Source organism: Solanum dulcamara, chromosome 7 (genome assembly GCF_947179165.1).
Source record: "Solanum dulcamara chromosome 7, daSolDulc1.2, whole genome shotgun sequence".
Lineage (NCBI taxonomy): Eukaryota > Viridiplantae > Streptophyta > Magnoliopsida > Solanales > Solanaceae > Solanum > Solanum dulcamara.
The window spans coordinates 383,156-395,136 of NC_077243.1; the positions used below are offsets into that span (position 1 = coordinate 383,156).

At 36.1% G+C, this 11,981-nt stretch overlaps 1 protein-coding gene across 1 annotated transcript; it reads left to right on the plus strand.

The window, feature by feature from the left end:
- The first annotated feature begins 2,204 nt into the window (after positions 1-2,204).
- On the plus strand, positions 2,205-11,533 carry LOC129894160 (exocyst complex component EXO84B-like). The gene is made up of 7 exons (XM_055969704.1): positions 2,205-2,682; positions 7,342-7,439; positions 7,633-8,686; positions 9,473-9,982; positions 10,426-10,614; positions 10,703-10,839; positions 11,098-11,533. Exons 1-7 carry the CDS (start codon positions 2,515-2,517, stop codon positions 11,258-11,260), a joined length of 2,319 nt encoding a protein of 772 aa, XP_055825679.1. The 5' UTR covers positions 2,205-2,514; the 3' UTR covers positions 11,261-11,533.
- Positions 11,534-11,981: the final 448 nt, after the last annotated feature.

Here is an 11,981-nt window from a genome sequence, read left to right on the forward strand (position 1 = left end):
AAGAAAACATTCTCAATTGTCAGAACACATGTCATGTTACTTGAGGTCTTAGATTGCCAGAATTTTAACTCTACAACAACAACAATTACGCCTTAGTCCCAAGCAAGATGGGGTCAGACCTTGTTTTTCTGATAGAGGATTAACGAAATGCTTAAACTTAACCTTGTCGTTCCTTATCCACTCCAGTTCACGTCTTGGCCCATTTGTGAAAATATGTAGTGTGTTTATTTTTCCATGTTATGTAAAATATTACTTGTAATTATTTTCTAGTCTTTGGTTGAGTTAAACTTAGGGGATGTATGATAATATTAGAAGTGGCATGAAGAAGGTGCTTGGGGTGATATTTTGGGGTGCTGAAGCTTTGATAGTAATGTTTGCCATGTTTACTATTCAACCAATTGCAATGTCTTATTTGTTTTTAAAACTGAGAGATGTACATATTATCATATGTACAACTTAATAGAGGAGGAAGTAGAGGATCAGAATGGTTAGACATGTAACTGTAACACAGTAATATATTGGATTTGGTTTTAACTACTAAATGATTGAATCTATGAAATTTTCGGAATTTAACTTGTTGTGCGACTTCTTTTCAATTAGAAAGAATTGTCTTACCGGAATCTGTGTGCACGTGTTGATGGGGTGCTTGGATTTATAAAGTAAGCAAGCTACTACATGAAGATTGATACAGTAAAGAGAAAAGTCGTGTGATTGTGCCATATGTTCAATGTTCTTCTTTCTTTAGTGCATTTACAGACAGGATTAAGTTCATATTTCTGCATAATTGATGTGTGTTCCTTATGTTGTTTCAGATACCTCTTTATTTCCGTGGCTATACATTTGCTATTTGCTTTAATTGTCATACTGGCGTAAGAAACATTAACTTTTTTGCTTGCTCACAAACATTTCTGCTGATCTTTTTCGTAGCCATCCGGTCAGACACTCCGGAAGATTGAAAGTAAGGTTGAATCTCAGGCATTGTTTCTTCTCGAGTGTCTTTGTACTGCGTCGGCACTATACAGCGTGCATGTCTGCTGGAGGTTGATTCGGGACATTTTATCTTTCAATAATTAGCCAATAGACTTTGATCTTTCTGTTGGATGCAGATGATATATTTTTTCTCGTGTTATGTTGAATCTTTTATTGTTTTGAAATCCAAGTGAATTGATGATCACAAGTTTGCAATAGATCAAAAAACAAAAAAACAAAAAAAGTAATTCAAAAGTCAAAAGTGTGTTTTAACAATATAGGCAAGTCAACAATGTCGTCCAACGGTAAGACAACTAATATAGGCTTGTTTTAATTAGATATCAGGCCATATCATTGTCTTTCTTTTAAACTAATTAGTAATCAGTGTTTTGACAGGTTCGTCTCTGGAATTGGTCTTATCTTTCCAACAGTTGAATTTTGGGGAATAGTGACTTTTAACCATTCTATTTTATTTTTTTCCATTTCTCTTATGTTCTGAGAGGATGTTTGGAGTTGAGAAGTGCCTTGGAAGATGAAGGGTAAAATTTAACTGGTGAGTGCTTCAGTTGGTGAATGGTGTCGAACAAAGATAGAGTATGCGTAAAACAAAACAAGAGATAAACCATTGCTTACTCTATAAGAAATCTTCTTTGGGTTTAGTCATTTTCCGCTCATTATTTGAGAAACCAGATAGAACTAATTATGATAATAACATGACCTACCTCCCCGTCAAATAATTCCCTCCTCTTGTCTGATAATAACAGAGTGATGATAATATGACCTACCTCCCTGTCAAACAGAAAATGTTAAGAGTAAATTCGACTCTCAACATTTTGATAGTATATGTCAATATTGTATTTAAGAACACACCTTACATATGAAGATGTATTTGTCTCATTGGGCTTGCTCACTTACCTCTGCAATTTATGTGCAAAACATACATAATTAGCTATGTAGACTTTAAAAAGTCCTTGATTACCAATTGATACCCCAAAACCCTCGTATTACAATTTATAATCGAAGTTCTCCGGCCCAAGAATATATCTATAATGAGGATTGATGGAACTTTTCATATTTTTTCTTCTTGTAATACGTGTTTTTGTGAAATATTAAATAACAGTAGTAAAATATTAGTACGTTAATTTTAGTATCAAAATAATGTTAATTTAAAATTTTAGTATTTGTAGAACAATATTTTTAAAAGGAGTGAGTTGTAAAGGGAATGGAAAGTTAAACCAAAGAAAGCAGCCGAAGCTACCGGGCGGGGCAGTAAACAAACAAAGGTAAGGAAAAGAAAGAGAAAATTCGGTGGCGTGGGTAGCTGGCGATTAGCGAACCAACAACACTATGAAACAAACAAACTTCCTTTTTTTTCTCTTTCTACAACTAAGTAATAATCTCCTCTTCTTTCGTCAATCATTTTCAGCCATGGCGATGGCGATAACAACTCTCACCTTAGGATTAGATCTACCCTTTTGATTTTCTTACTTGCTCCCTATTTTTGCTGTATATTTCAACCCTAAACATCCGCCATTAGATTCACTCATGGCTTCCGTCAAATCCTCTCGTTCAAGGCCTCACGCGGTCACTCCGTCTAAAGGAATCAACAAGGATACCGGCACCAAGCTCGAAGAAAATCTCAACGTCTTCAAATCCGACAGTTTCGATGCCGATGCCTATGTCCAGTCCAAATGTCATTCTCTCAACGAGAAGGTCCAATTTTAATTAATTACCTCTTCTTCTTTTTTGTTTTGATAATTGAGTATTGAATTTGCTCAATGCGGCCTGAAACTTATCCACGTGTGATTTTTTCCAAATAAAATATTGACTTTCGTTATTTTTGCTCGATTGGAAGGGTTAGGACTTAGGATTATGAATATACCATCAGCTATAGGATTGATAATAAAATGGAAGTCAGCCGATTGATGAAGATCACTCATGTTTTTAACTTAATGTCAAACACTCTTTACCTGCATCACTTATAGCCTATTGATGAACATCACTCATGTTTCTAACTTAAATGTCCAACACTCTTTACCTGCATCACTTATAGATATATTTGTATAGCAATGTAAAATGAGGCAGTTATGTGGCTCAGGCTTGAAAATTTCTTCAAATTAATTGGCACTTCATATACTTAATATTTTCTTATGTAAGAATGAGCACGTTAAGTAAAACTTGGGAAAATGAGGTAAAAGGGATTTTTGAGAGTGGAATAAAGTATAGCGGATTTCTATTTCTTTTTCTTTTTTTTTTGTTATAAATATTTAATTAGAGGTTAATTATGAAAAGATGGGGTTGAATTAGAATATTTAAAAGTTTAGGCTAAAAATTAAAAGATCAAAAACTTTTAATAAAATCCTAAATTTCATTCATTTACTCCATTTTTTTAAACTTTTGTTCTCCATTTCCTTCCTCTCTTCTCTTTTCTTCTCTCCATTTTTTTAAACTTGTTCTTCCTTTTTTCTTTAAACTTCTGTTCTCCATTTCCCTCCTCTCTTCTCTTCTCTTTTCTTTTCTCCATTTTTTTAAACGTTGTTCTTCCTTTTTCCTTTCATCTTCTTCTTCCTTAACTTCTTTACCTTTTTTCTTCTCCGTTTTTCTCTTTCTTTTCAAACTTTTTGTGTTTTCATCTTCTTCTTCGGAGGATGTTGTCATTCTCATTTTTTTCTTCACTTCGATTTGATTGTGAAAATTATAAAAAAAATTGATGAAAAGAGAAGAGAAGAGAGGATATGTTGTTTATATAAACAGGAGTTGTTCAAGCCACCAAGAGATGTTGTTTAAACAATCCTAAGTTGTTTAGTTCAAACAACAGAAGTTGTTTAAACAACCAAAAGTTGTTTAGTTCAAACAACCAGAAGATATTTAAACAACTCTAAGTTGTTTAAGTGTTTTTTATGATTCTTTAGTTAAAACAATGAGAATATTTTAAATATCAGCTAGTTTGGAGAAATATGAAAATATTTGCTAATTGTTTTGGAGATCGAGATATGAAAACATTTGTTAGTTGTTTAGATAAATGTTTAAACATCTGCTAGTTGTTTGGAGGTGATGATGACGTGGAGGAGGGGAGGTTGGGGAGGATGGGGCTGAGGAGTGGATGAGGAGCAGGGAAAAAAAGAGAGGGGGTATTTTATAAATTAAAAAAACTTGTGGGTTCTTAAAATATGTGTCATTATCACTAATTAATGAAGAGTCCCTTTTACCTAATTTTTAAACTTGTGTCCTAAATCCTCAAATAGATAACTCAAAAGTCTCTTTTAATTCCAAGCCTCAAGTAACTTGAAGTTCATATTGAAGTTCTGTACTATTCCTTCATTTCGATATTAACTCATTCTAATTAGTAGATGTCATCTCAATATCCTCAATTATTTACAGTGCCAATTTCAGCCCGCCTACAGAATTTACTATGACTTGCTGCATGAAATATGGTTATATGGAAAATCTTGTTAACAATTGAGGAGTTTTACTTTCCTTGTAGCTCCATAACTCAAGAAAAAAGAAGATGTTTTTTTTTTTGTTTAAAAAAACTGGTAAAAGAAGGGGCTTTTTCTTAGTCTCTAAGTTGTTTGGAGAGAACATGAGTGACGGGATCCATTGAAGCATTATTAGTTCTCATATATCTCCCTTCTTGTTATGCACATTAGACATCATTTCATTTTGGGGAGGTGGAGAGGAGGGTGATGTTTCAACTAGTGTTATCAAAAGCAAAAGGCTTAAAAAAGATTTAAGGTTTGTTTGGCTTTAAGCGCAAAGCATAGCTAAAGCGTGGGCTTTAATGAAAAAGGCGCGAAGGGAGATAAAAAATAGAAATATATATGTTAAGTACAAAATTAACAATTATAACCATGAATGACAAATAAATGAACAAAGAAAATTACGATAAAGTGAAACATCAATGAGATCAATAAAGTGGGTAAGAACCATGAGGTCTCAGGTTCAAATGGTAACAAAGACAAAAAAAACTAAATGATTTCCTTCCGTCTGTGCTAGCCTTGGTGGATAGATTTTCCTAGTATCTGTTGTTGGTGGGAGGTATTCAGTGGATTTAGTCGAGGCGTGTGCAATCTGGCCCTGACACCATGGTTATACAACAAAAGTGAAATATCAATTGTTTAGTGTCGCCTCTTCAAAAGAGGCTCATTGGCAAGGAAAAGAATGCCTTTGAACCTTGATAACGACAGTAAGTGCACATTAAGCCAGGCGAAGTGCTCAACACGTTTTGAGCCTTGCTTCAAGGCTTTAAGCGTGCCTTTGACAATATTGGTTTCAATATGAATCTTTACAGGGTATAATATAATCCCCTTAGTGCATATTGTGTGGAGGTCGAGGCTGAATGAGTTGGTATTGGACGACTAATTCCATCATCCTGTTTTTGGATGCAAAAAAGTCTGCAAGGACGAGTCATCTCAAAAACCCTTTAATCCCAATGTCACTATCTAATACCGAAGGAGGTTGTATTAATAGCCGGGGGATGAGGGTCTTACTGTATTGGAATTTAAAAAGGAGTGATAACCCATAGTTTAATAACCAAATTATAGGCCTTTTATTTAACCAAATGTTTATTCAATTAGACAAACTCGTAAATTTCTTTTTTTCTTCTTTTAATAAGTAAACTAGTTTTGTACAGAGACATTCCATTTCAGTTCCTCAAAAAAATAAGTAAACTAGTTTTCTTCACAGAATATCGTTGCACCAAGAGGGTACTGATGATATGCAAAATATAGCTAGCTTGTCTCTTGTATGTATGTACGGAGTATATGAAGTCCAAGACTATATCTGGATCATTTGGCATTCATTCCACAAATCTTTAAGTACTGTTGATACCTGACTTTTGGAAACAAATTATGTTCTCTCTCCCTCTCAGCCTCTCTCAAAACATCCACGATGTCTTTCTAATCGTGCTATTCAAACCATACAGAAATGACTAGCCTTCCTAGTTTGTTTATGTCTTTGTGGACATTGTTTTTCAAATTGCCAGACGTTATCACTTGTCCGATCTATGGATTAGTTTTTAGGGTTTTATTTTCCTTCTACAGTCTTTTTTCTTTTTCTTTTTTTAATTTTTTTTCTTGCATTACCAAAATATTCTTAATTAGAGAAGCCTTATGATGATAAGTAATTAGTTATTTTTAGTAACCAATAAAAAATAGTTAAATTTAGTATCTGATGGCACTATATGTATTATATTTCTCTGAAGTTTTTGGTTTTATAATTAACAAATTAAGAAAGTTAAGTGGAACAAAAAATAGATTTCATTTTTCCACAACATTTGGTCAATTGTTTTTTAATCAAAATATGCATTAATAATGAGCCAAATATATGACATGATTAGATATTCTGATCCAGAGTTCCTTTTTTTTTTTGGTTAATCAAACATATGTAAAAGGTCTTATCCGAAGATTACTTACCCAATGGCTTATCCAAGGTTAGGATGACCCATCCAAGGCGAGAATGACTAATCCGTAGATGTTCAATCCTGAATTTCTAGTTTATGAGCCAAAACATGCTCGTTTTATGAATCAAAAGCCAAACACAGCAAGCAGTTGCACTAGAGCTTATTATTGCTACTAATTTTCAAATTCTACCTTTCTCCACCTACCTCCTTGCTTCCACCTATATGCTCTATTCTATGTTGAAGGAGCACTGCCACAAGTTACAATAGTCCTTGCTACTTTGATAAATTTCATCAGCACCGTTTAATGAGTATCACTTAGTTTCGAAACATACTTTGAATGTGGTACCTTCCACAAGGCATAGATAAGTGCTGAGTCAGCTTCGTATTTTAAAGTAGCAATGCTGTAGAAGCTAGTTACTGCACTCGTTTCTGGTATCATAACTTCTGTTAGCATCTTAATGTGCACGGCACTTGTTTTGGAAAATGCCTGAAGTCTGTTCCTACCACAGAGATATATATATATAGCTTCCGATTCAGCCTCATAATGCATTTTCAAACTTCTCAGCTTTTGTTTTGTCCAGTCAGACCACATCTAGAGAGTTGGGACTATAGGTAGTTGCAGTTGACAAGTCGAACACAACCATATATCTTGAAATGAGTGAAACAGTAGGGATGATAAATACTTCCAGAAGCTACTTTCCCTCTACTAGATGTTGGTTGTTCTTTTTCTTTCATGGTCATAATATGGAGGAGTGTATATTTGAGATTAGGGAAACAACTAATTCTCGGGATCTTTTAGGCTTTAAGCTTTGGGGAGGGGATTCAGCTCACTTGACTAAATTGTTCTGTGATCTGAATATGCCTTTAAATTCGAAGTCATATTTCGACGTCCGTGTTTTTCGCCTTGGTGTTTGAAATTCTTGTGAAATGAATGTACTGAGCTGTTGATAGAAGTTTCCATCAATTTGCAGGAAATAAGACATCTATGCTCTTATCTATTGGATCTAAAAAGGGCTTCTGCTGAGGAAATGCGCAAAAGTGTTTATGCCAATTATACAGCTTTCATTCGGTGAGTCCTTTATATAGCTGCTACGGACCTATTGTCCCAAACTGAGAACGCCTATGGAAATCCCATTGAGAATGATAGTTTGACCGTCTACTGTCTTTTCGAACTGTTGCATATTCTTTAACTATAGTGTGTGGCAGCTTTGACTGTTGTGTTTGATCAATGCTTACTTGTTTTGTATTTTGTTTACTTGCAGCACATCAAAAGAGATATCAGATTTGGAGGGTGAACTGTCATCCATGAAAAACTTGCTATCTACTCAGGCAACTTTAATTCATGGTTTAGCTGAGGGAGTTCATATTGATTCTTTGTCTGATGTTGTTCCCGAGTCCACATCTGATAGCTCTCCTACTGATGACATTAGGGAGCCTTCAGACCTAGAGAAGTGGCTTCCGGAGTTTCCTGATCACCTAGATGTTCTATTAGCTGAAAGGAGAGTAGATGAAGCCTTGTTGAGTCTTGATGAAGGAGAACGCGTAGCATCTGAAGCAAAAGAGAAGAAAACGTTAGGTCATGCTGTGCTGTTGTCACTACAAACTGCCATTGCTGAACGTAGGCAAAAGCTTGCTGATCAGCTAGCTGAAATTGCCTGTCAACCTTCTACTCGTGGTGCAGAGCTTCGTGCTGCTATTTCAGCTCTTAAAAGGCTCGGGGATGGTCCCCGTGCTCATAGTTTGCTCCTTAATGCACATTACCAGAAATACCAATTCAACATGAAAAATCTTCGTCCATCTAGCACCTCTTATGGAGGAGCTTATACTGCCGCCCTTTCACAGCTCGTATTCTCTGGCATTGCTCAAGCTGCCACTGATTCATTGGCTATTTTCGGTGAAGAGCCAGCTTATACATCCGAACTAGTGATGTGGTCTACTAAGCAGACAGAGGCATTTGCACTTTTGGTCAAAAGACATGCATTAACTTCATCAGCAGCTGCTGGTGGCTTACGTGCTGCTGCAGAATGTGTTCAAATTGCTTTAGGACACTGTTCGTTGTTGGAAGTTCGTGGACTTGCACTTTGTCCTGTGCTTCTGAAGCTTTTTAGACAAAGTGTTGAGCAAGCGCTAGATGCCAACTTAAAACGAATTGAAGAAAGCACTGCTGCTTTGGCAGCTGCTGATGATTGGGAACTCACATATCCACCATCTGTTACACGCACATCCGGTAGGTCAGCCGGTACTGTTCTTGGTTCTACAGGGGCATATCAGCATAAACTTTCAAGTAGTGCGCATCGATTCAATTTGATGGTTCAGGTAATGTCATTGTCACAGAATTAGTGACCTGATAAGATAAATGTGTAATATTTCCATCACAAGCACCTGCTATTTGTGTCAATAAACACAACGACCTACCTTAGGTGCCTTCCCTGCTGCACTCGTGCTTACTTTACTTTTCAACACTGTTGGTTTCCACTATTCATAGTTGTTATGTCTGCTTTTAGTTCTTTATGTCATTTTGAAAGATATTTGAAGATTGTGAATGAAGCAGATGTGCCCTTTAATCCTCCATCATGTGCTTAAATATGTCATTATAAAAGTTTTCATTCAGCTTTTCAGAAGACAATCTTTGTTGTCTACCTTCATGGTGTTTGAGTGCACTTATGTCATTAGAAGCAGCAGATCTTTCTTGATATGGTAATGGCATTACATCAACTCAACATGAAACGTTGTAAGAGCATGTCTCTCCTCTTACCATCTCCAGAATATATATTCGAATTACTTAAACCTTGTATATGATAACCTTTCCTGTTTATGCGATGCATTTCTTTCTCAACTTTGTTACTGCTTCTTGGCTGTAGATGATCAACACAGATGATTAGCTAGATCTTACTCTGTGTTATATCAAAACAATGTTTTTTTAATTGTTTTTATTGGTTACAGTGTACTTGAGTGTTAAGCTGTTGCTTATCAGATTTCTTTCTCTTTGCAGCTTGAAATCTGCATTCAATGTTCTTAAGCAATCATTTTGTGCATTATGTTGCAAATGACCGTGATGTCTTTTACTTAATCTAGTTTGCTACTTTCCTTCTGCTTATCTAGGATTTCTTTGAGGACGTGGGACCATTGCTAAGTATGCAGTTGGGAGGTAAAGCTTTGGAAGGTCTATTTCAAGTGTTTAATACTTATGTGAACACACTTGTAAGAGCATTACCTGGCTCCATGGAGGAGGAAGCCAGCTTTGAAGATTCAGGGAATAAAATTGTTCGAATGGCTGAGACTGAAGCTCAACAAATTGCTTTACTTGCAAATGCATCTTTATTGGCAGACGAACTATTGCCGCGTGCAGCTATGAAGCTTGCTCCCTTGGCTAATCAAAAGGATGATCTTCAAAGAAGAGCCTCAGATAGGCAAAGCCGTCACCCTGAGCAAAGGGAATGGAAAAAGCGTCTGGTGAACTCAGTCGACCGATTAAAGGATAGCTTTTGTCAGCAACATGCCCTAGATCTTATTTTCACAGAGGAAGGGGACAGCCATCTCACTGCAGAAATGTATATAAACATGGAGGGAAATGCAGACGAGATAGAATGGTTCCCTTCTCTAATATTCCAGGTGCAGTTTCTTTTCCTGAGTTTTCCTTGCTAGCACTATGAGTCATTAAGTTGTTCAACTACTAAGTCTGTTGCAATACTGATGTCTTTATTATGTGTTAGTTACTGCGGCATTAGAATTTGCAATTGCCTCTTAGCAAATTATACTTAAAAACCCGTTTAAGAGCTTAAATCTTCATATTTATAGATACTTCATTATTAACACTAAGTGAACAATGTTAGAGCTGAGATCTTGGTTTCCTGGGTACTTAATTATTAACAATTTAATAATCTAAGCTGTTGTGATATGAGCACCAGTTTTTCCTAGTGTCTGTTTGTCTTCATTTTGTATGATTTCAACTTGATTAATGTTATGGTTTGGTTTTTCTCAAAGTTTTAATGGTTGTTCCTGTTTATACATGATCAACTGTTAATGGCTAATCTTTGTATATTGTGATTTTCCAGGAACTTTATGCCAAACTAAACAGAATGGCTACCATAGCTGCTGATATGTTTGTAGGAAGGGAAAGATTTGCAATGTTGTTGTTGATGAGGCTTACAGAAACTGTCATCTTGTGGCTTTCACAAGATCAGAGCTTTTGGGATGACGTAGAGGAAGGACCAAGGCCATTGGGTCATCTTGGTCTTCAGCAGGTTTGTAATTACTGGTATCCACTTATCTTGTTTTTCTCTCCACTGCCAATATGTATTTAACTTTATGTTTACATTGAACTTTTTGTAGTTCTATTTGGATATGAAGTTTGTCACGTGCTTTGCTTCGCAAGGACGCTACTTATCTAGAAATTTGCTTCGGGTTGTCAATGAAATAATTTCTAAAGCAATGTCAGCCTTTGCTGCAACAGGGATGGATCCATATAGGTATTAACTCCCTCCATTTTACCAAATTTCATTCTTTTACCATTTATTACTGTGAGTAGATTTTGCAATGCATTAAAGGGTCGTTTTGTTTGGTACATCAGAAGAAATAATCACGATGCTTTAATAGTATGATTTGCGGTATATAGTTTTGCATTAAGGGGGGTGCTGCTTCAACCTAGGACTTACAGAGTGAAATCCTATTAGTTTGTACATCTGAATGATTTTCATGCCTTAGCTTAACTGTGGACATTGCTGCAGTGTTCTCCCTGACGATGACTGGTTTACTGAAATTGCTCAAGATGCGATGGAGAAGCTGAGTGGAAAGCCCAAAGTTGCTAATGGGGAAAGGGACCTGAACAGTCCAACTGCCTCTGTCTCAGCCCAATCTATGTCCTCTGTCAGATCTCACGGGAGTTATTGATGTATAATTAATTTTACTGTTGTAAAATATGTGATGAAAGGTTGATCTCTGACTTGGTTAGCAACTGTATTGATAGAAAGCTTATCTTGTCTTCCGTTTTTATCTTGTTAAGGTTCCCTTTTTCTTTTCTTTTTTGTTGACAAATTTGTAGATTGTGGTGGATGGTAGTGGGTTTAGGCAATTCTTTGTAGTGTTCCTCAGGCAAGCATTTGGAATTTGTATATCTTGATTTTATTATTTGATCTAGAATCCAAAGGCTCTTTGTTTCTTCTATATGTTCCCTTACAGTCCAATCCCAAAGGAAATTGGCAATATGATGCCAATGGAGCCAACATCGAAGTCCCTATGGCTATGAACCAGGGGAACAGATGTTGATTCTTTGCATCTTTATTGGTCTGAAATTATTGATTTGTAAAGTTCTCTTCCTTTTCTATCCAGATATATCCTTAATGATGCAATTATCATAGTGAAGAGTGAAGACTGACATGTATAAATGCTTGCGCATCCATTTACACGTCCGAACCAGATGGTGCTCATAATTATAGTAGCGGTGACATGTATGATCTCTCTTTCGATTTTCTCTGAAATTGCAGTGGTGTCATGACCTAACACTGCTGGTTTGTACCCACATTCTCCATTGTCGATGGGGTTTGAGATCAATTATAGTGAGCTGGAGCTGCTGCACAGGTATCGAACTGGCTTGTAACCTGATGTTAGCACC